A 23,960-nucleotide genomic window follows, 5' to 3' on the forward strand; every position below is an offset into this window, starting at 1 on the left:
TCCATCATCTTTCCTACCCCTTTGCCCCCTCCCTTTCCTTCCCACCCCTTTGCACTATCTAGAGTTTCTCTAATCCTCCCATGCTCCTTCTCCCAACCCCACTATGAATCAGCCTCCTTATAATAGAAAAAACATTCGGCATTTGGTTTTTGGGGATTGGCATCATATTCCTCAACTCTTGTGTGTGTGTTATGAAAATCTACTTTTTTCTTTGATATTAAAAATTATTTACTGTAATTTGTATGAAAATCTACTTTTAAAAAGTCAGACTTTAAGTCCCCTTTGGCCCACTATATTAGTTTTTTCTTTTTTTTTTTTTTTTTGTGTGTGTGTGTGTGTATAAGAAAATGAATATAAATTTGGACTTGGGTGGTTGGATATTAACCAAGAAAAAATTATTAATTTTCCTGTGTTGATAACATGGAAAGCCATATCAATGCTAAAGCTCCATGTGCAGCTGCATGTGATGATAGATACCATGACTTCAAAATTGTGATAGATATCTCTACAGAAACAAACAATAAAATTGTTATTTAGTTCACATTATGAAAGTTGATTAGTGTTAAAATGATTGACTATCTAAAACCAAATTAACTGATATTTTATGAATAACAAGGAAGATAATTTGTCAGAGGTAAAATGATTGAGAATTTTGGTGTATTTTTTTAAAAAATTACTTCATTATTTTACTCCTGCTTCTGAATGAATGAATTCTTCAAGTTCAGGTTCAAATATTAGAAATACAGAGAGGACAAAGTCACAAACATTGTGTCACTTTCATTTGTGTAAGGGTCTAAACCAGTGGTTTGTTCTTATTGTAGGTAGTATTTGTGCAATAAAATGTTTCTTTGAGGGTCGTAAACTTAGTTTTATGCACACAAATGTACCTTTCTCTCCAATATTTAGTATGTTGTATATATGTGTTTATTTAGCAGCACAGGGGGTTATATTTATTTATTTTATAGCTAGGTGCCTCACATATACTAAACAAGTACTCTACCATTGACCCTACATCCCCAGCCCTCCTGACTAGGAATTTTAATAAAATATTTATTTATAGAACTTCATCTGAAACAAAGTCAGATTTCAAAACCCACAGCATAAAACTCTAGATTATTTAAAGCAATCATGAAAAGCCACAGCCACAATTATTAGGAATTACAGAATATTTAATATTTGTTGCTCTATCAATTTCTTAGTTATTAGTTAAACTGGAGATCAGTTTTAAAATTTATAGTAATTTATTTCTACATCAGAAACAATTATGAAAAGAACCATATTTGAAATTAATTACTTTTATCTTTTGGTCCGTTTATTGATGAAGAAGATGTTTGTTAAGTATGAACATGGACAAAATCGAGAGATAAATTTATAAAATAAAAGTAAAAATATCTGTCCCTAGATTATTGGACTCGGCATTATAAAGTGTAATTGTGTATGAATTTCAGTGTGTCTCTCCCCCCCCCCCCCCTTTATGTTAAACTGTGAACCATGTGGGGCTGATTGCTAGATGTAGATCAGGCTGGTTTAAAGATAACTATTTAGTTGTTTTTTTAAAAATAAAGATCTTGTTATTAATATTATATCAGTATGTTAACTTTTTACATTTTCATTAAACTTAAAAAACTAAAATACTTAAAGTTAACATTCTAATTTTCCCATCAGAAGAGCTTACTTCAAAATTACTCTGGTCTTGTACAAATAAGCTAGGAAATCTGTTAACTAATTAGAAAATTTCAAATTAATATAATTATAGGAGTATTTACTAATCTATTAATAAGGCCCTCTAAATTATTAAAAAATAATGAAATGGATTGTATTAATTTGGTATGTTAGTTATCCATCTTTATAATCCTAGTCTTGACTTATGGTAAATGTAGGGACTTTACTATCAGTTAGAGAATGACTCCAATTTTTTCCTTTGTGTGTGTGTGTGTGTGTGTGTGTGTGAGAGAGAGAGAGAGAGAGAGAGAGAATTGTTGGTATGACCTGATGTTTTTTCTTTATCAGATATTATTTTGTCACATTTGACAATAATCATTGATAAATTTATATGTGTGGTATTTTAAATATTGTGATTCGAAACATCTGAAGTCATTTCTTTTTAATTTAAGGCTGCAAGGTGTGACTGTTGTAAATCTCAAGGAACTCTTAAAGAGCGAGTGCAGTGGCGTGGGGAAATGAAACACTTTTGTGATCAACACTGCTTGTTACGTTTTTATTGTCAACAAAATGAGCCCAACATGACAACTCAGAAAGGACCTGAAAATTTACATTATGGTATGTAGTAATTTAGGTGGGAACTTTAAAATCCTGTGAATCAGTTTATTTTCTTAGTGTTGAATGAATTTAAAGCACTGATAATGAATAGTTGATTTTGGAGATGGCTTAATAGCAACTTAAATTCCATGGTTTCTCTAGAAGGAGGAATCCCATGTGATATTTTAATAGATACAGTTTTTTTCTTGCTAGTTGAAAAAAATAGGGCCTAGTTGGACCAGAGAGAAGCTGAATAAAATTATAATAAAAATTTAAAAAAATCTATCAACCACGTGGCATTTTGTAACTTTAAATGAAAACAGGTTTATCAAATTATATGTGCATGGGGTAGGCTGAATGGAACAAAATCCCTCTAGAAGCTATTACTTTTTATTTTATTTAAGAACTACATCTACAAACAGGATTTTCCCCAAAGCAGTTATATTCAGAGGTGGAAAAATGAGAAAAGAGTTAACTACCTAGTAAATCTGTATTACTATACTTTCTACTTAAATTTTAAATTCTTAAACTAATTTTAAATATTTTCTTCAGTAACATCTTCAATTCTAAAATGATATTTGTCTTATTTAAGTTTTTTTGTTTGTTTGTTTATTTTTTAGATCAGGGCTGTCAGACATCCAGAACCAAAATGACAGTAAGTATTGCTTAAATAGAGTGTTCAGTTTGTGATATTATAATGTTAGGGAAAAATAATTAGGACAATGTAATGTGATTATAATAATAAGCTATTCTTATTTCCTTTGTTGAGACATTGGAAGTATTCAGCTGATACCAGAGACTTTCATACATATTAGGAAACAGAAGTGGAATTAATTCCAGCCTCTTGCCATATGAGGAAGATAGACATATCAATGGCATTTGAGTTGAAGTTCTTATAATATATGCTTGAGATGATGTGCTATATATGGTTCCCAAAGAATGAATAAGCTGACTGCAAACAGATGGATAGGAGATTCTCAGGTAGATAGTATGAAAAGTAGGAGGAATAGTAATGTGCACAGCACACATGTATTTGACAGAACTGTACATTGGGGCCAACCTTGGAAGGGGATGTTTGATTGAATGATGGAAAGTGAGACTGAAAGGATAGACTGAACCAGATAATGTATTTTTAAAGTAGAGATCTGATGCTCTATGTTGGTGTTAGGAACTGTGAGTTTTTAAATTTGAGAAATAATACCATGTGTCCTTTTTTTCCTCCTCCCACTTTATCTTGTATTTAGTCTTTTTTTTTTTTCCCTTCTCCCTTTTTGGTGTTGCATCAAATTCTGCTCTGGTATTACCGTGAGTTTTGTAATTGAAAGTGGCCTTTTGTATGTATTGACTGCTAAAGAGCAAAAGTAATGCTTTTGCCACACTTTGAAGAACAGAGGCACTGTCTCTTTATGCTTTGTTTGCTGGAATTTTTAGCATCTTTATTCAAAGGGAAGCCCTTCACGAGTCATCACTAATTGGCATCACAATTAGTCTCTGGGCTAGTGCTTGCTGTGGTAAAAAAGACTAGATGAGTGAGCGGTTTTAGTTTTTAGTTCCTGGCTATAGTAAGAATCACCTAGTAGGTTTTTAAGGACTTCTAATATCTTGTTTCCAACCCAGAAATTCTTATTTTAGAAAAGTTGTTCAGGTGATTCTAATATGTAAGCAGAGATTGAGAATCACCTTACACAATGGACCTTCTATATCCTTGGGTTCCCTATCTGCAGATTCAATCAAACTAGGATTGAAAATAATGGAGAATTCCAGAAAGTTTCAAGAAACAAAATTGCCATATGCCAGACATTCTGCTGAATTCACATGAATGAAATGATGTTGTAGGCACACCGTGCTATAGCCTCCTATCATTTCCTAGATACTTTGTCTCTCTCTAGTACTCCAGTATTGTTTGCCTGTTGTCTTGCACTGTATAGTTAGGCATATGCTGGTTGTGTCTGTGTTGAACACGCACAAACATTTTTTTCCCTTCCCTTATTCCCTAAACAAAATAGTATAACAATTATTTATATAGCTTTTACACTGTATTTGATATTATAAGTCATCTTGATGATTTAAAGTACGTGGGAGGATGTGTGTGTTAGGTTTTAGACAAATAGAGCAGTTTATATTTATATAAGGGATTTGAAATCAGCCCCCTCCACCGTACTAAAGGATGACTATAGATGAAAGATCAGTGTTTTTACATTCATTCTGTTCGGTGTTTGTTTTGATATTAATAACTGGATGTAGTCCTAGAAAAGCAAGGGTGCTTTTTTCTCTTTGCTTTCCCCTTTCTACTCTTTGTGAAATAACATTTTTAAGTCAGAGAATCAGAAGAACTTAAAGTATTCAGTTGAATTATCTGGTGTTAACACCAGGTATTTTCACCCTTGATAAAGAATATAAAAATGATTTTTCCTCTCCCCCACCTCCTTTTTTAAATGGTCCTGCTGGTTGAACCTAAGGCCTTGCATATGCTAGGCAAGTGCTCTACCACTGAGCTACATTCCTAGCCCTTTTTATTTTGAGGCAGTTTCACTGAGTTGCCAAGGCTGGCCTTGAACTTTCATGTGATCCTCCTGCTTTAGCCTACCTCATTTGCTAGGATTACCTTGCTCAGCTTTTATTTTTTATCTTTGTGCAGTCAGCCAATTAGGCACTTCTTTAACCCTGTTTCAGAGGTGCAAGGTTTTGACCAAGGTTTCAAGAAATGATTTCTCCCAGCACAATGTTAAACATCATTCTCTGCCCACAGCGTTTAAATTGCATTATATGACAGAGATGGGGGGTGCATTTTTGAAGAGGAAGGAAAGTCAGGGTGCCATTGTGACTATTGCATTTGTATTATTAAGTGCCCTTCCATTTTTCCTTTGTAAACCTTTGGAATATGCACCCATATGCCTCAAAGTGTAGCTAGATAATTTTGCGGCCAGTTATTTTACTGTTGTTGTATGTTTCCTTATTTGTAAGATCAAGATGAAAATTGTACCCACATCAGGTTTGTCACATACTAATACTGAACATTGTAGCTGTTTTGTTATAGACCTCATAGTAGTAGTATGTATGGTGGTTAATAACATCGGCTTTCACATCAGATGAATCTATCCGAATTCTAATTTCAGAACTTTTTAACTTTGTGACCCTTGACAGATTACGTAACTCCTAATCCCCTGTTTCCTCATCTTTAAAATGGTAGTGATAGAGACCTGCCTCTTGCAGTGTTTAAAATGATGAAATAAGATTTTGCTGTTTTACATAGTTCCTGACACATAACAGGCACTCAACAGATGGTAGATTTTGTCATTATAATTTTCATTAGTTTGGATCCTTCCATATTCAGCATAAGTAGCTATAGATCCCACTTGTTGACAAGCATTAAAGCAAAATATATTCTACAGCAGAGGTTGGAGTCTTATGTTTTTTCATCAGGTAGCATAGTTCATTGATATGAAGTAATATTTGCAGAATGGTAAGGGTGGAACATTAAGCAGTTCTAGGATATTTGTGATTTGGGACTTCCCTGTTATTTCAGTTAGAAAAAGTTTACCCAGTGCCTGGTATATAGTAAATACTTTTGGTAAGTTTTTCCTCTCAAGTATAAAATCAAAGAGCTCAAGGAGGTTGACTTGCCCCAGGTCTCCACAGCAGTAGTGTTAGCACCAAGTTCACTAGCTCCTTGTACAGAACTCTCTTAGATCTGATTAGTACATTTGATAAATCTGGCATAAATTCATCTTTGTGCCAGCCTCATTGGTCATATATATTATTCGTAACTAATTTGTAACTAATGGGCTACCTGCTATATAAACAGTTCACATCCTTCCATACCTTCAAAAAAAAAAAAAAAAAACACCAAAACCCTCACAGTGGGGCATGATGGTATATGCCTGTAATTCCAGTGACTCAGGAGGATCACGAGTTTGAGGCCAAACTCAACAATTTAGCAAGGCCCTAAGCAAGCAGCTTAAGTGAGACTCTGTCTCAAAAAAAATAAAAAGGGCTCAATGGTTAAGCACCCCTGGGTTCAGTCCGCAGTAACAAAGATCTTCTAGGAGGGCTGGAAGAAGTCACAGATAAAAAAATTTTAAGTATGATCAATCTTCATCATTTGTGGTTCTGTATTTGTGAATTTGTCTATTTTGCAGAATTTTCTTGTAATCCTAAATTAATATGTAGTGTCCTTTGAGAATCATTTGCAGAAAAATTTTTAAGTCACCTGATACATGTGTTCCAGTTGAGATAGATCAAGACAATGCTGTGCCTTCCCATTTCAGCTCTCATGTTGTGCACAAATGTCCTTTTTACAATTTAATTAGTGCTTTATTTTTTTGGTGCTTTTTGTTTGTAATTTTGCTATTTCCCAGGGTCCACAAGTATGATGTGGAAGTGCTATCAAGTATCCCTGAATATAAGAAAGCTGTAATGTCCGTTATGGAGAAAATATGTGTATTAGATAATAAGTCTCATTCAGGCATAAGTTAGAATGCAATTGATATGAATTCAGTATTAATGAATCAACAGTACAACCAGAGAAAGGAAGAACAAATTTGCCGATCACTCCAAAAGCTGAAGTAACACCTACTGCAACAAAATTTGTGGATATATGAGATAATGACCCATTACAAAAAGCATAGCAAATAACATTGTTGCAACATCGTGAGCTTTTCAGTTTGAAACATGTTAAGAATTGAACTTGAAGATGAGGTGGGTTCTGGGGATCAGTACACTACATCTATTATCTAAATGTTATACAGTATAAGGGTTATGTGGGAGAACTAGTTTTCAATACTAATGAGACTGGCTTGTTTTTTTTACAAGGTTGTTGGCAAACAAACCTGAAAATAGTCTTCAAAACCCTTGGCTTTAAATAATTCAGTTTTGTACAACTTTGCCATTGTGCACCAGTGCCAAGAACAACTTTTAAGTACAAACCCCCAATGACATACAGAGGTTAAAACACTTCAAGAGGAAAACTTGAGTTGTATGTCCTACCATAGAAGGTAGGATGAAAAGGCATGGATGGTGTCTGAAGTATTTTGGGATTCGTTCCACAACTGCTTCACTCTAGAAATTGAACACTGTCTTACGGTGAAAACTTTGCATTCAAAATTTTATTGTTGGATAATGCCTTAGTCCATATTAAAGTGTCTTTAAGCAAGGTTAAGTGTTGAATAGTTAATGAAAATGTGCTTTGGTAACCTTGCATTCCTCTTTGTAGCAGCAGTTTAATATTCACCAATTCAGCATTCAGGGCAACTATATAGAACATAAGTACCCTGAATAATTAGGATTGGCTGCATAAGTATTCTGTACTTACTTTCCCTCCTTAATATAGGTGGTATGAAGAATACTTTACCATTAGTCCCTATGGGTAGATCTTTAGATGTAGTTTCTAACATTGCAGTTCTTGGGAAATATACAACTTAAAGTTTGACAATTCCTGTGGTAATTCTTCGCATTGTTTTTCTTACATTTCAAATTTAGTATCATATTAAGCTTTTGTGTAATTAGAAGGAGCTAGAATATCAGCCATTATAACTGTAAGAACGTTTATTAAGATATATTGAAGAGTCTTAATTATTTTCACAGTATAGGTTTACAGCTATGATTTTGTACCTCTTGTACCTCAAGTAGTGTTGTCTTCTCATATTTTCCTAAAAGCTTGCTGACGATATCATTTGAAAGTGAGACCTACAGAATTAATAATTCCTATAACTTTATCAGTTGTTAGGATAGATTCGCATTGATCTTCCCAGATTAAAACTTGTGAACTTAGTATGAATGGTATAATTTCATTATCCCCTTTGACTTTTGTGTGTTCCATCTTTGGGTGTAGAAATCAGATATTCATTAACTCAGGAGTAATGAAAAATAGAGGAAAAAGTGAAATGTTTCTCTTTGCTTCTATTTAGGGTTCAGCACCACCCCCTTCTCCAACACCAAACAAAGAGATGAAGAACAAAGCAGTTCTTTGCAAACCTTTAACAATGACAAAAGCTACTTACTGTAAGCCTCACATGCAGACCAAATCTTGTCAGACAGGTAACTTAAATTTTGACCTATATGCTTCCTTATACTTCAAAACTCACTTGAATGATATGTCCCCCTGCCCCGAAATGATAGGCTACAGAGAAAATCTTGGGTCATTTCATTGTTTTATTTTGATTTTTGCTTACCTAATTTTGAATATTACTTTGAATGTAGCATCATTTAAAATAATTTATGACTAACCAATCTGATACATCAAAAGTGAAAAAATACCACAACAAATTTTCTTGGACCTGCTAAAATTGTGTTGTTACTTCTGAGAAGTCATATCTTTATGGTCTATAATGGTAACTTTCTTTCCTGTCAGAAAGAAATGAAATAATCAAAAAATATATTTTTTCATCAAATTTACTATGTAGTCTATATTTTAATTGTTTAATTGGTGGGGACAGCAGGGACAGGCTAGTAGAGTGCCTGGATTTATATTGCTTTTAAAGTTTTTTATTTCTTTCTTTCTTTCACCAAATATGAAACAAAATAGTTTCTCTTTTTTCTAAGTTAAAAATGGTTTCTGTTTTGTTGTTTTTAAGCAATCTTATAAAAACTAGGAATTTCTTTTAAATGGATGATAGTTAAGTTTTTCTTTGTCTAATTAGTTTAACATTGAGCAGCTGTGATTAAGTGCCAGTTAATATTGTTTTTTACATATGTGCATTGTTTTTAGATGATAATTGGAAGACAGAATATGTTCCAGTGCCTATTCCCGTGCCTGTGTATATCCCAGTACCTATGCACATGTACAGCCAGAATATTCCTGTTCCTACTACAGTTCCTGTTCCTGTAAGTCAGATTTTAAGCTCTTTTTTTTTTTTTTTTTGAGATTTTATCAGGCATGGGTGGGAAAGTAATGTAGTTGGAATTATTAGCTTAATGAAGCTGGTTAAACTATGTTTACCTTTCTTCAACAATTAGATTTGGTTGAATCTTTGTGGTAATCATACTTTTTGTTTAATCTATGTATATGCATCCGTGAGAGAGATGTTTATGTTTAGCAAATGTCTCTGTCTGCTCTGTGCATTTATGTTTTATATTTGGGTTCATTTTCAAAAGGAATATTTGTGAAGCCATAAAGTTTAAAACTGGAACATCAGTTTCATATAAAATAACATTATATTTCACCTCACATTACTTTTAATACTTAAAACACTGGTCAGTCGAGTTTGGCTGTACCCTGGGAGACAGAAATATCTAAAAAATTATTTTCTCTAAAATTTTATTTCAAAAAGTAGATGTTTATATTCTGGGCTTTCCTGTTACAGTAACATCTTAGTTTTGACATGTGTTCTTTGCAAAGCTTTTATTCAGTATGACATTGTAAAATGGATGATGTAGCAAAGTGAATGTGAGGGCAGGGGAGATCCTTTTAATGTTTTAACGTTAACATTAAATGCTTTGGTTAATTAGGTGCCCGTTCCTGTTTTTCTGCCTGCTCCATTGGATAGCACTGAGAAAATTCCGGCTGCAGTTGAGGAGCTAAAAAGCAAAGTTTCTTCAGATCCTCTTGATACAGAGTTGCTTACAATGACAGATATGATGAATGAAGATGAGGAGAAAACAGAGACATCCAACATCAATAGTGAGCTACAATATGTCAATATGTGGTTCATGGGTTTTGGTGTCTTACTGTACTTCAACTTGATATGGGAGTAAAGAAAAAAATAACAAGAATGTGTTTTATATTAAGAGATCCATTCTACATCTAGCACCATTCATCTACATTTAGTACCCTCTTCTGCCAAGCCCAATCTCCAATGCAGGAATTTTTATCCTCTTGGGGATTTTTTTTGGGGGGTCGGTGGGTGGAGAGGTGGGTACTGGGAATTGAACTCAGGGCACTCAACTACTGAGCCACATCCCCAACCCTATTTTGTATTTTATTTAGAGACAGGGTCTCACTGAGTTGCTTAATGCCTCACTATTGCTGAGGCTGGCTTTGAACTCACCATCCTCCTGCTTCAGCCTCCCAAGCCACGGGGATTACAGGTGTGTGCCACAAGGCCTGGCTCCTGTTTTTATTTTTATATTTTTGATTTGCTTTTGAGATGATGGGGGTCTTGTTGTGTTGCCCAGCTTAGGCTCAAATGCCTGGGCTTAATTAATCCTTTTGCTTTAGCCTACCAAGTAGCTGCTAAAAGCACGTATTGCACTTGGTTTATGCTCCCTGTTTTTTTTTTTTTTTTTTTTTTAAAGAGTGAGAGAGGGGGAGAGAGAGAATTTTTATTTTATTTTATTTATTTTTTTTTATTTTTAATATTTTTATTTTTTAGTTATTGGCGGACACAACATCTTTGTTTTGTATGTGGTTCTGGGGATCGAACCTGGGCCGCACGCATGCCAGGCCAGCACGCTACCGCTTGAGCCACATCCCCAGCCCTATGCTCCCTGTTTTAATTATAACAGGATTTGACTATTAGAACCAACTCATGATTGTTAATAGAGCAGCATAGATATAAAACTAATCTGCAGTAAGCTTTTGAAATGATACAAACTCTCATCCCCAATTTTGTTTTAATTTCTTCTTAATAAAATAATTTGCATTATTTTAAGATAAGTCGATTACCTTCTATTAGAACACTGCTTGCCACATGGTAAGCATGATTCTGTGTGAGTGTATTGTCTGTAGTTCTGTTCGAACAGTACAGTTTATTCCTGTCCTTATCCCTCTGGTGACACCCAGCATTCTATTTGAATCATGAGATGCCTAATTCCCTTTACCTTAGAGAACAATCGAAATGTAGAGTGTATTTTGTAATTATAGTAGTTTTTGAAGCATTGTGATAAGTTGTTGTGAGATTAATTTAGTGGGTTGTTAGCAGTATTCTTTTTTTTTTTTTTTAATGACATGGAGCCAGGTACAGTGGCTCACACCTGAAAACCCAGCAACTTGAAAGGCTGAGGAAAGACGATCGCAAGTTCAGCGCCAGCCTCAGCAACTTAGTGAGGCCCTAAGCAATTTAGTGAAAGTCTCTCAAAATTAAAAGTAAAAGTGACTGGGGATGTAATTCAGTGGTAAAGAGCCTCTGGGTTCAGTCCCCAGTTTAAAAAAAAAAAAGTGGGGGTGAATATCAATGAATCCTTTATAGAGTGGGTAAATGATTTTTGAAACCTTTGTTTTCAGTTTGTGTGCATGTGTCTATTTATCTTTCTGTCCTCCACCATTAATCATACTGTAGTATGTACAGGATAAAATACATTTCTGTGCATTACTGATTACAGCACAAAAACTTCAAGCAATTGAAACATTAGAAGTTGTGTATAAGCATATATTGAATGATGGAGATTTCTAGGTCAGAATTCAAAAAGAGTATCTAAAAATTGCAGGGTTTCTTTTTTTGTTTTGTTTTTATTTTTTTGTACCAAAGATTGAACCGAGGAGTACTTAGGACCTTGCTAAGTTGGCTGGCTTTGAATTTCCTGCCTCAGTTTCCTAAGCCACTGGCATTACAGGTGTACGCCACCACACCTAGCTGAAAATTGCAATTATTTACCCCTCATTAGTGTATTTCTGATGAGATTTTTCACAGTACATATTGGAATTATTTTACCATCAGAGCACACCTATTAACTTTTGAAAAGGGACAGCTCAGATTTATCACATTGACAGTTTTCATGCAGTTAAAATTAGTTTTTTCAGTATTTTACATGTTAAAATAGTTATATGCCTTTTCCTTTAAGTATTTTTGTATTGCATTTATAATTAAATGAGTTCCCTTTTGCAGATTAAATATAGATACTGTTGTAGTTTTCTATTTTGATTTCTAATGAAATTCTGGATTAATTACAGGTGTAATTATCGAAAGTGATATAATTGGTTCAGATCTCATTAAAAGCTCTGACTCAGAGACACAGTCCAACATGCCTGATGTACCGTATGAACCAGATTTGGATATTGAGATAGATTTTCCCAGAGGTACTCAAAATACTTTGATTATTGAATTAACTGATTATAACTGTAGTTGTAATCATTGTTGTTTTTTTTAATGTTCAAGTCATTGTCCTATTGTTCATAATTATGTTTTCTTTTTTGATACTAGAATTTCCCTCTACCACTAAGCTATGCTATCCCCAGTCTTTTTTCTTTTCTACCCAAATAAAACTTAACAATTAGCTTTCAAAATAATGCATAGAATTGAGTTGTAGGGATATAAAAGTGATTCCTTTGAGTTTAAAAAAACAAAAATTCTGGAATTATAGAAAGTCTGGAAGATAGAGCAAAGAATAGAGTTATGTGTTTAAAAAGTACAAATAACATTCTACTTAAGACTTTTTGAAAATTCACTTTTAAGGGGAAAATTACTTCAGGTCTTTTGTAAAAGAAATATGTTCCATTTTTCAGTATTTATTTTCTAAATGTAGGAATGACTAATGAACACATTGAGTAGGGTATAAAACATTGTTTTGGGGAAGATTTAATAGATTGAAACATTTACACTGTAACTTTTTAGATCTTATAATTGAATTTTAGGTTGTAATAATTTTTCTGATTTTGTACTTATTTTTGAAAATTCCTGTTGATATCCTTTATATATATGTTTTTTTAGGAATCTGAACAGCGTTTATCACAACTCAGAGATCATGTTAGGTACAGCAACTCATCTACTCCCCATCCCAACTCAGCTTATCTCCATGTGTGAATACTTGTTCACCTTCTCAGGTTCTTTGTTGGCTGTGTTTATGTAACAGAAACCTGTGGCTTTGCATTTGAAATAAGTTTTTCTGATTTAATTGTCAGCTGCTGAGGAGCTTGATATGGAAAATGAGTTTTTATTACCACCTGTTTTTGGAGAAGAATATGAGGAACAGCCCAGACCTCGATCTAAAAAAAAGGTACAAAATTTAATATCATTCTTGCATTTACTTAATATCTGTATAGGCACATAAGATATAGTGATCATTTTGTGTGCTTGAGAATATGATAAGAGTGTTTTTTAGGTTTAAGACTAACAAATTTATTTCTAAGTAATAGCGGTGTCAATGTCATATAAGAAGAGCAAATATTATGACTACTTAGATTTTCTTTTAAAATTTATTTTGACATAAGGTCAAAATAGAAACTAGTTGTTTAACGAAGTAAATTCAGTTCTTTGAGAGGAATTTAGACTATTTTCTAGTGAACTCCTTTTTTTACTATTACTTTCGGTGAGATTAATTAACAAGGACTAGAGTCAGGTTTTTTTGGTATGTGGTCTCTTTTAAGCATGCCAACATAGAGAAAGACATGCTGGACACTTGATTCTTCATGTAAACCAAAACTAAATGTAATGTAAACTAATGTACATGGTAATTGTTCGTATCAACAAGTTTCTGATTTACAACATAAGGCAAGATCAAAAGACACTGTAACAAAGATAGCTTTCACAAATTTCCCACAAAAGAGAAAAAAACTGAAAAAGGAGTTGTTTATTTTAGGGTGTAGGTGAACTCTTATATGACCCCATGCACAATAACTAAAAATATAAAACTCTTAGAAGAAAAAAACACAGGTCTAAGTTTTCATGACTTTGTAGCAGGCATCTACACCAAAAGTACAAGAAAGAAAAGACAAAAAATTAAATTGGACTGAAGTAAAATGAAGAACTTTGTATTGCAAACTGTCATCAAAAAGTGAAAAGTTGCTGGGCGCAGTGGCACACGCCTATAATATCAGTGGCTTTGGGAGGCTGAGGCAGAAGGATTCGAGTTCAAAGCCAGCCTCAAAACAGCCAGGCACTTAGCAACTCAATGAGACCCTGTCTCTCAGTAAAATATAAAATAGGGTTGGGGATGTGGCTCATAGGCAGTGTACCTGAGTATAATCCCCAGTATTTAAAAAAAAAAAAAAGGAAAAGAAAAGGAGGGAACTGATAATGTAGCTTAGTGACAGAACACTTGCCTAGTATGCATGAGGCCCTGGATTTAATTCCTAATGACAGAAAAAAGGTGAAAAGAAGTTGAATGGTCCTTCCCTATAAGGGGTAGTTGTTGAAAAGTTCTTCAGTTAATACGTAGAATCATTTGGCCATATGGATATTTTATTTGATTTTGTTGTACAAAGTGATTTGTTTAGAAATATGACATTCTTAGTTACCTTTCTTGAAATGGAATTCTATCTATTATCGGATTCAGGAATTTCAGCCAATTCTAAAGCAAATAAATATGTTTTTTTTTTAAATTTGCCTTTGTTGAGAGATGGCTTATGTAAAGTCATGAAATAATGGAGCCTAAGTCCGCATTTGCCATGTGTTTTACTTCCTAATAGGGAGCCAAGAGAAAAGCTGTATCAGGATACCAGTCTCATGACGATAGTTCTGATAATTCAGAATGCAGCTTTCCTTTCAAATACACATATGGTGTGAATGCTTGGAAACACTGGGTCAAAACTAGGCAACTTGATGAAGATCTTCTAGTATTAGATGAGCTGAAATCTTGTAAGTGTTTGATTTTACTTTGCTAAGTCCTATTTGAACTTTTGATTTTCATTTAAAAAAAGTAAGTAGTTCAAAACAATTCTAAAATGCATTTTTTTTAAAGAATAAATCATTTTCAGGAAGTTTCTTAGCCTTATGTGAGACTTAATTAATAACAATTATTGACTTCTATTTCTTTTTAGCTAAATCAGTAAAATTAAAAGAAGATCTACTGTCTCATACTACAGCTGAGCTTAACTATGGGTTAGCTCATTTTGTCAATGAGATCCGACGACCAAATGGAGAGAATTATGCACCTGACAGCATCTATTATCTCTGCCTTGGAATACAGGAGGTTAGTAATTTGTTGGCTCCTTTCAAATGTAACATTTATAAGGAAAGTTATTGTTGTAGTTTTTGGAGAGAAAATGTGCTTCCAGAATATTGAGAGATGGCTTATGTAAAGTCATGAAATAATGGAGCCTAAAGTCCACATTTGCCATGTTAAGGATAGTTTTCTGTTAACTTTTTTATTGGCTTACCAAGAAAGATAAGCATTTAAGTGAGCTACTTGAGAGGCTGATCCAGTCTTGGTAACTTAGAGAGAGACTGTCTCAAAATTTAAAAAAAGCTAGGGATTTAGTTTAGGGGCATAGCACTTGCTTAGCATGCATGAGACCTTGGGTTTGATCCCCAGCACAGGAAAGGATGAAAAAGAAATTTTTTATTTGGAAATACCAAGATATTATAAAGGACTTTTCCATCTACTTTTTTGTTTGTATTCTAACACAGTATATATATATTCCTAAAACTTTTCAAGTTCTCCAGGACTGTGTACCAAAAAGAATTAATGGAAAAAATAGGGTATGGATAGGCTTAAACTCATGCATCTTTTACCACTAGTCACAAAGTTGTATATTTGCCACAGTGTATAGGTGATAATTATGATGACTTTATTTCTTTTACAAATAAATGAATTCACATAATTCTGGCTATAGACCCATGCTGATCTCTATGTGTACAAAAAATGTCTTAGCTCTGTGTATAAAAGGTCTGTTTCATGATATGTTCCTGATTACTAATTCTTTGGGAATATATCGTAAAAAGGGGCAATCTTTTAGGGGTTTGAAGTAAACTATCCACATGTCTATGAATCTGAGTCTGTTTCCCACAATAAACACAAAGATCAACTTGAAATAATGACCTCCAGCTCTGAACAAATACTACAGATTTAGCCCAGAGGTCAAAATGGGGGTTTCTCTGCCTACCCCAGCCCTGTGTTTTGTCATCTAGTTGCTCTCTCTTCATGCAGATACTTTTTGTTCTTCAAGTTCTGGCATTACTCACATGTTAGAGATACAGTTGATTATTATATATTCATTTTGTATTCTGTACCATTTTACTATTAGTTCTAGTAGGTGGCTTTCTTTTTCCTTAGAATTTCCTATATACCCAATCATGTTGTCTATGAATAAACATGGTTTTATTTCCCTTTCTCTCTTTCTCTCTTTCTCCCTTTCTCCCTTTCTCTCTTTCTCTCTCTTTGTCTCTCTTTCTCTTTCTTTCTTTCTCTCTTTCTCCCTCTTTCTTTCTCTCTCTTTCTTTCTCTCTCTCTCTTTCTTTCTCTCTCTCTTTCTCTCTTTCTTTCTCTCTCTCTCTTTCTTTTCTTTCTTGTGTGTGGTGCTGGAGATTGAACCCATGGCCTTGTGTATGTGAGGCAAACACCTACCAACAGAGTTATAGCCCCAGCCATTATTTCTAATATGCATTTTCTTTTTTTTTTTTCCTTATTATACTATTAAAGATAACCTCTTTCCCACCTCCTGTAGAACATTATTGAAAGGAAGTGGTGAGAGCTGAATCCTTTGTCTTGTTTCTAATCTTGAGAGGGAAGTCTTTGGTCTTTCACCATTAAATATGATGCCATATGTAGATTTTTGTTTGTTTGTTTTCAATACCAGGGATTGAACCTAGGGGTGCTTAACCACTGAGCCACATACCCAACCCTTTTTTATTTTGAGAGAGGGTCTTGCTAAGTTGCTTAGGTCCTCGCCAAGTTGCAGAGGCTGGTTTTATATTTAAATATAGAATGTGACCATATTTTCATTTCTAGTATTGATAATTTGTGCTTTTTGTTTCTTGAATAGGCCAACTCAGGAATCAGCAATTTTTTAAAAAATATTTTTGTCTAGTAGATGGACACAATGCCCTTATTTTATTTTTTATGTGGTGCTGAGGATCGAATCCAGTGCCTCACATGTGCCAGGCAAGCACTCTACCAACAGAACCACAACCCCAGCCCAGTAATTTTTTTTTTTTTTAAAGGGAAAGATCATAAATAGTTTTGACTTTGTAGACCAACAAGCAAAGCTCTAGGATATTATATAGCTATTTAGACAACTGCTTTAAATAAAATCATTTATAGACATTTATAAAATCTTAGCTCACAGCTTTTAAAACAAAAATAGGTAGTTGCTGGAATTTGGCCCAGTGAAGCTAGAGCTATAGTTTGCTTGGACAGCTTATCTAGCTACAGTTATACCTGTCTTATCTTCTCTTTTTTGAGGGTCTGTTTTTTATTATAATTTCTTAATTTGTGTGAACCTCCCTCCTCCCCACCCCCAGGTGGAAACTTAGATCGTGGACTTTTAGAACTATTTTCTTTAAAAAAAAAAAAAAATTATATCTTCATTTTATTTATTTTTTTAATGTGGTGCTGAGGATTGAACCTCACAATTGCTAAGCAAGTGCTCTACAACTGTGCCCCAGCCCCAGCCCTAGAACTATTTTCTTTTCAAGGAAACATTTAAAGATATAAATGTCTCTCTAAAATTAGTTTACCTATATCCCACAAATTTTGGTATGTTGTGTTTATATTTTCCTTGACTTAATGATGGGAAGTTGAGTCTCTATATTGCTTTTTGTTGAATGGATTATTTTAAATATTAGAGCTCTAAATACTATGAGGGCCAAATAAATGGATTGCATAATGAATGATTATGATATTAGTACTATCTTTAGTATCTTTTTCCACTGTTTTTTTTTTACTGTGATAAAAATATGTACAACATGAAATCTACAATTTTAACCATTTTTAAGTGTACAGGTTAGTGGCATTAAGTACATTAACTTGCTGTGTTATCACTACCATCCTTCACTAGAACTTTTCCATCTTGGCAAAACAGAAACTCTGTATGCATTAAAAAAAACTCCCTTTCTCTGTCAGCCCATGGCAACCATGATTCTACTTGCTGTTTCTATAAGTTTATTTCATAGAAGTATAACTATACACTTGTCCTTTTTGGTTCTGGCTTATTTCATTTAGGATATGTCAGAAGCCACCCCCCACCCCCAACCTTTTCTCTTGGGTTTTTCATGTACTAATAAATGTTTCTTCATAAAAAGATTTACTACTGAATTATATTCTTAAAAATGGTTAAGATGGTAAATTTTATGTTTGAATCTATTTAATACAATTTTTAAAAATTGTATAGTAGTCTCATTGGATGCATTTGCAAAGACTGGTATTTGTAAGCAGTTTAAAAAAATTATTCAAAACTCAGTATAAAGATTTCTAGACTACTTTCCAGAAATCAGTGCTATCAAATGTTACTTCAAGTACATAAACAGAATTAGAAGCTGGTTTTGGAAGATTGTGCATATTTTTCTGTTCTCATATTTTATTGGTTTTGTTCACATCTGACAATAGTAATAAGAAAATGTTGAAAAGAAATATGATTTTCTTTTCATTAACCTTTTCATTTTGTGAGAGTTTCTTATTTGTTCTAGATAGTAACTCTTGTCATTTTCACAAATATTCCCTCCAGGTTTTGATTTTTTTTTTTTTTATATGTTAAATCTTTTATCGTTAGGAATGTGTATTTTTAAGAGGAGTGAACTCTGTTTACTAAATTTTTAAAAATATAGTAAACTCACTTATGATGCTGTGTAAATGGATAATTTTAAATATTTCTATTAAAAATAAACATAGGGCTGGGGATGTTGCTCAAATGGTAGCGCGCTCACCTGGCATGCATGCGGCCTGGGTTCAATCCTCAGCACCACATACGAACAAAGATGTTGTGTCCACCGAAAACTTAAATAAATATTTTAAAAAATTCTCTGTCTCTAAAAAAATAAAATAAAATAAACATAACATTTCTAAATTTAAACTGTCTATAGGACCTCTGGATTTTGCTTTATTTTTTAATAGCAATGATGAGGTGAATGGTTAATTCCACAAAAATCAGTAAAGTGCCTGTTTACTGGACATCAGAGTGGGCTTTGGAGATTTAGGTAGCATGTTAAAGGTTTACATTTATTGAATATTTACTGCTTTCCATGCACTGTGCTAAGTGTAGGACATGTCATTTAATCCTCCTAACAACCTACTGTTATCACCATTTTCTGATGAGGAAGTAGAGTTAAGTCAATTGGCCCAAGTTATACACCTTATAAATTTTGAATCTCGCCAGCAGTTTGACTTAAAAGCCACTGTAATATGCTCTGCTCAAGGATTTGAAATATATAGACAAATAATATTTGAAAAGTCATGATACTGTACTCATGGTATATTGGTAGCACAGAATTGGGATGAATTAATTTTATCTAAGTGTATAATATGAAAAAAATCTAAAAATGTAGAAGACATTTTGAATTGAGTTTTGAAATACATGTAGAAATTTACTAGACAGAAAGGATGAAGGAAGGACAGTGCCATCCCAACATAATTATCTTCTTGGCAGGGCACAGTAGGACATCCCTGTAATCCCAGCAGCTCAGGAGGCTGAGGCAGGAGGATCAAAGCTACTAGCCTCAGCAACTTAGTGGGGCCCTAAGCAACCCAGCAAGACCCTGTCTATACAGAAAATAATTGCCCCTTGGTTCAGTCCCTGGTAGCCCTTCCCCCACCAAAAAAATAAAATAAAATAAAGGTTTGTCATAGGAAGGTGTAAGATTTGCAAATTTATATTGGCTCACAGGCCTTTACATACAGAGATAGTTGAGCATATTGAGACAGTAAGGGGTGGGGGAAAGTTAGCCTAGTAAAGTCAGAGTGCTTGAAGAGAGCTTTTAAAAGCCAGAGTAAAATTTCATCCCATCCTTACCCCTTAGTATTTTTCCTTAATCTTAACTTACTCTTTCTTTAAAATTGTTAGTTTTCTCCATGAATTATATAATAAACACAGAGAGTCTTTTTTGGTTGATAAACTAAAGATTTCTTATTCCTTTTTTTTTGTATTTGTGATTCCGGAGTGTATAGCTTTGAGTGTTTTAAGCCACAGATTAATTGATAATTTTGTATGTATACACATAAAGCCAGTAATCTCTCATTTTTAATATGCTTGCTTTTCTTATACACAAAGCTTTTTAAAAAATTTTTTCTTAAGAAATACGACGTGTAATATATTCTGTTTATTTATTTATTTTTTTAAGTACTTGTGTGGTAGTAATCGAAAGGACAACATATTTATTGATCCAGGATACCAGATGTTTGAGCAAGAATTGAATAAAATACTACGAAGTTGGCAACCAAGTATACTTCCAGATGGTAATGTTATTTTAAATATAGGTATCGATAACTTGATACTGGGATTGTTATTTTTACAGAAACTGTGTAATTAGCAAATAAATCAGATGACATTTTTAGAGCATTTACTCATCAGTTTATCTGTTCATTTTTTGTTGAACTAGAAATGAATATGGTTAGTAGTGTTTATGAAGAGCTCTGTAAGAATATGACCTACTTTATGAAGCTGAATGTTTATGTCAAAAACCCTACAGTGGAGATGTAAATTTTTTTTACCACTGTGATGTGAAGAAAATGTGTATATATGGAAATTACCTTTTATTCCCCAAGCCTTTCATATATTTAAATTATTTTCTGACTATCTGCTTGTCCTACCAAAGGGCAGAAGCATACACCCAGTTCCTTATTTTAGAGCTTATGGTTCCATAGATTGCTATGTTTCTAATTTGTGTGTTGCTAAAGAGTTACATGGATAATTCTGAAATTCATTCCAGTTGATCTGGTGTGAATGGAGACTTGGTATAGGTTTGTTTTAAATTACCTTTATTTATGGATGATTTGTAATGTTAATGTACATGGTTTTATTTATGATACTTCTGTTTAAAGTAGTTCTTTCTATTTAAGGGTCAATATTCTCTCGAGTTGAAGAAGACTATCTCTGGAGGATAAAACAACTAGGATCACACTCTCCAGTAGCTCTTTTGAATACCCTGTTCTACTTTAACACTAAGTATTTTGGCCTCAAAACAGTGGAACAACACTTAAGACTTTCCTTTGGCACTGTGTTTAGGCATTGGAAAAAAAATCCTTTAACAATGGAAAACAAAGCATGTCTTCGATACCAAGTATCTTCTTTATGTGGAACAGATAATGAAGGTAGTGTAACAGATTTTTATTTTGAGATTACCTGTGGTGGGTTTATTTAAACCTTATTTTACCAAAGCCCACCTGTGTCACTTGTTGAGAACCTAAGGATTGTCATTTCATAAAATAAGACAAATTATAATATCTTATGTCATCTCAGGTCCATTTGTTTGAAAAATTGTGCATTACCAGAATCTACAACATAGAACGCTAAAGGGCATCTATTCCCATTTAACTAGATGCTAAGAGTGTATGGTACTATCTTTCCTTCAAGATTGGCTTTAGGTGGTTTATTTATTTATTTTTTTTTAAGATAAAATTACTACTGGAAAAAGAAAACATGAAGATGATGAGCCAGTGTTTGAGCAAATTGAAAACACATCCAATCCTTCTAGATGTCCTGTGAAAATGTTTGAATGCTACTTGTCTAAAAGGTGAGTATTAATAAAGATGTAGCTTTTTAAAGATGGTAGTGTAAGTTGGTTGAATTTAACATGACCAAGAGGTGATATTTTCCCCTGATCCTTTTTTAGTTTTCTCTTCTGGCTTATACTTAAGTCCATTCAGTTGTAACTTTTGAGTCCCATTATTACGAAATACCCAGCTTATCATCATACTTCAGGATTCAAGCACGTATATGTTAAGAAATTACTCTGTATTAAGGAAATTACTGCTGTCCTCTTCAAAAAATTCAAGGAAGCAGTGGCACAACTTTTTCGGTAAAAGGTCAGATAAAAAATATCTCAAATCTCTATTTCATGTACTTGGTTCTGGTGTTAGAGCTAGAAAGCCAGATGATTATATATCTGACAGATACCCTTGCATTCCTGTACCACAAAGAAAAAATAAATGATAAAGGGGTTGGAGATGAAAATGAAGTACTTATATTTAAGAGAAAATAGCCTTTTAGGAAGTTCTGAAGGATATAGTAGAGTTTTGAAAGTACTTTTCAAAGACCAGTAGTGTTCTGAAAGTACTATACTTTTCAGAAACCACTGGTTTCAGAAGATAGGCATGAACTCAGAATATACTTCCTTATAAAAATAACTTTATAATTCATCTCCTAGGATGGTTCTCAAGAATTTATAAAAACATTTACATCATCTATAGAATGATAGAAGTATTTCTGACCATGGTTTAAGTATAGCTCCATTCAGTTGCAACAGGTTCAGGAACTTCCCATGGTATTGTTGATTAGGTGGAAATTCCTGTCTTATTCTTATCTTGTTTATTTTAAATTTTTTTGTTCAATAAGGTTTTTTATTTTATGTGTTGCCATATTCATTAATACTAAGACATTTTTCACATTTCACTATCCCTGACGCAGGGTAAATGTTTAAACTGATTCATCTTCAATTTGTATTATTACTATTAAAAAGTGATTAAAATAAATGATGTCTTGAATTCAGTGAAATACAGTTTATATTATGGTAGGTAAGTAATCTTTTTACCACAGAAAATAACTAAATGTTGTAGTGTCAGGATATTTAATGTTAGACAATTGAGGCAGAGCATCTGACCAAATAATGTGATTTCTGGGGTCTAAATTATTCTTGAACAAAAAGTACTAAGGGATTTTTATAAACTTTATGAAATTGACCTTTTCTCTTTTTTTCCCCAAAGTCCACAGAATCTTAATCAGAGAATGGATGTTTTTTATTTGCAACCAGAATGCTCTAGTTCAACAGATAGCCCTGTGTGGTATACATCTACTTCACTGGACCGAAACACCTTGGAAAATATGCTTGTACGGGTTCTTCTAGTAAAAGATATTTATGATAAAGACAATTATGAACTGGATGAAGACACAGACTAAAAAGGAATGTTTCAGAAGCAATCGGGATAAAACAGCATTAGATAGTCATGCTGCTAGATCTTCATTATGGAAAACATTTCAAGTTTACTCCTGTTTTGAGTTTTGTAGCAGTGTACCCACACTGGGTATTACCATGTAAATAATCTGTGAGTGAAAGTTGCCATTATTCTATGTAGTGGTTTTAGAATACTTAACAAATACATTCAAATCCTTTTTTTTTTTTTATTATTTATTTGATTAGGTATGTTTGTAACTTTTTACATTACAAAATACGAATGAGAATGTGCCATGTATAATTTTTTTCTTGTAGTAAGAAACATCCATATTGCACAACTCTACTGTTGCAAAGCTTCCTCAACAAGGGGCGCTTTTACTGGGTTCTTGACCAGATGGTTGTGTATGGGTAGCACTACTAAAAGTTTAGAACTTGCAGTGTCTTTCAGAATTTTTAAAATAAACTGTAAACTAATAGGCTGGGTTTTTGTTTTGTTTTGGGGGGTTTTTGTTTGTTTGTTTTTATGTTTTAGTTACTGAAGCCTTACAAGTTATGTAGAGAGATACCATCTTCTGTACCAAAAATAGACAAGAGAATGCTGTCAATATTGGTGTACTGTAATGTGAATCTATACTGGTGAAAACAACTTTTTGTTCCCCTTATTAAAACCTTAGTGTCCTTTTCTCATTTTGTGGCTTTCTGCATCACCCCAATTTTAAAAATATATATGTATGTATATATATATATATATATATGTATGTATATATATATATACACACACACACAAAGAATGACTATAAGTTGAAAACAGGTCATTAAGACATTTTTGTTTGTAAAAATGTCTGATGAAAGTAGAAGATTCTGTTTTCTTTTTCTATGCCAACCATTAAGATCTGAAATCCCCTTCATTAATAGATTCAAATTTTTTTCTTCCCCTTTCCGTTATGGATATAGATCATGCTGCAATATTACCTGTGAAGTACTCTATACCTTTACCAATTTTATTAGAATTCTTGTGCCTGCTTCCAAATATGACTGATGCATACATTAAGTAAAATTATTTTTAGA

At 33.3% G+C, this 23,960-nt stretch overlaps 1 protein-coding gene across 1 annotated transcript in view; it reads left to right on the forward strand.

The window, feature by feature from the left end:
* The window catches only part of Zmym2 (zinc finger MYM-type containing 2), a 69,312-nt gene extending 45,737 nt beyond the window's left edge, over positions 1-23,575 (forward strand). Inside the window, exons 12-24 of the mRNA XM_046447616.2 lie at positions 2,115-2,280; positions 2,880-2,914; positions 8,166-8,295; positions 8,966-9,081; positions 9,706-9,877; positions 12,086-12,211; positions 13,034-13,128; positions 14,540-14,708; positions 14,891-15,042; positions 20,124-20,238; positions 20,842-21,093; positions 21,395-21,515; positions 22,705-23,575. Of these exons, the coding sequence (XP_046303572.1) occupies positions 2,115-2,280; positions 2,880-2,914; positions 8,166-8,295; positions 8,966-9,081; positions 9,706-9,877; positions 12,086-12,211; positions 13,034-13,128; positions 14,540-14,708; positions 14,891-15,042; positions 20,124-20,238; positions 20,842-21,093; positions 21,395-21,515; positions 22,705-22,897 (1,842 nt within the window). The 3' untranslated portion in view covers positions 22,898-23,575. The remainder of the gene's footprint in view (positions 1-2,114; positions 2,281-2,879; positions 2,915-8,165; positions 8,296-8,965; positions 9,082-9,705; positions 9,878-12,085; positions 12,212-13,033; positions 13,129-14,539; positions 14,709-14,890; positions 15,043-20,123; positions 20,239-20,841; positions 21,094-21,394; positions 21,516-22,704) is intronic.
* Positions 23,576-23,960: the final 385 nt, after the last annotated feature.

The sequence above is a fragment of the Marmota monax genome, unplaced genomic scaffold, assembly GCF_021218885.2.
Source record: "Marmota monax isolate L192 unplaced genomic scaffold, Marmota_monax_Labrador192_F-V1.1 WCK01_AAM20220418_F8-fsc00043, whole genome shotgun sequence".
NCBI classification, from domain to species: domain Eukaryota; kingdom Metazoa; phylum Chordata; class Mammalia; order Rodentia; family Sciuridae; genus Marmota; species Marmota monax.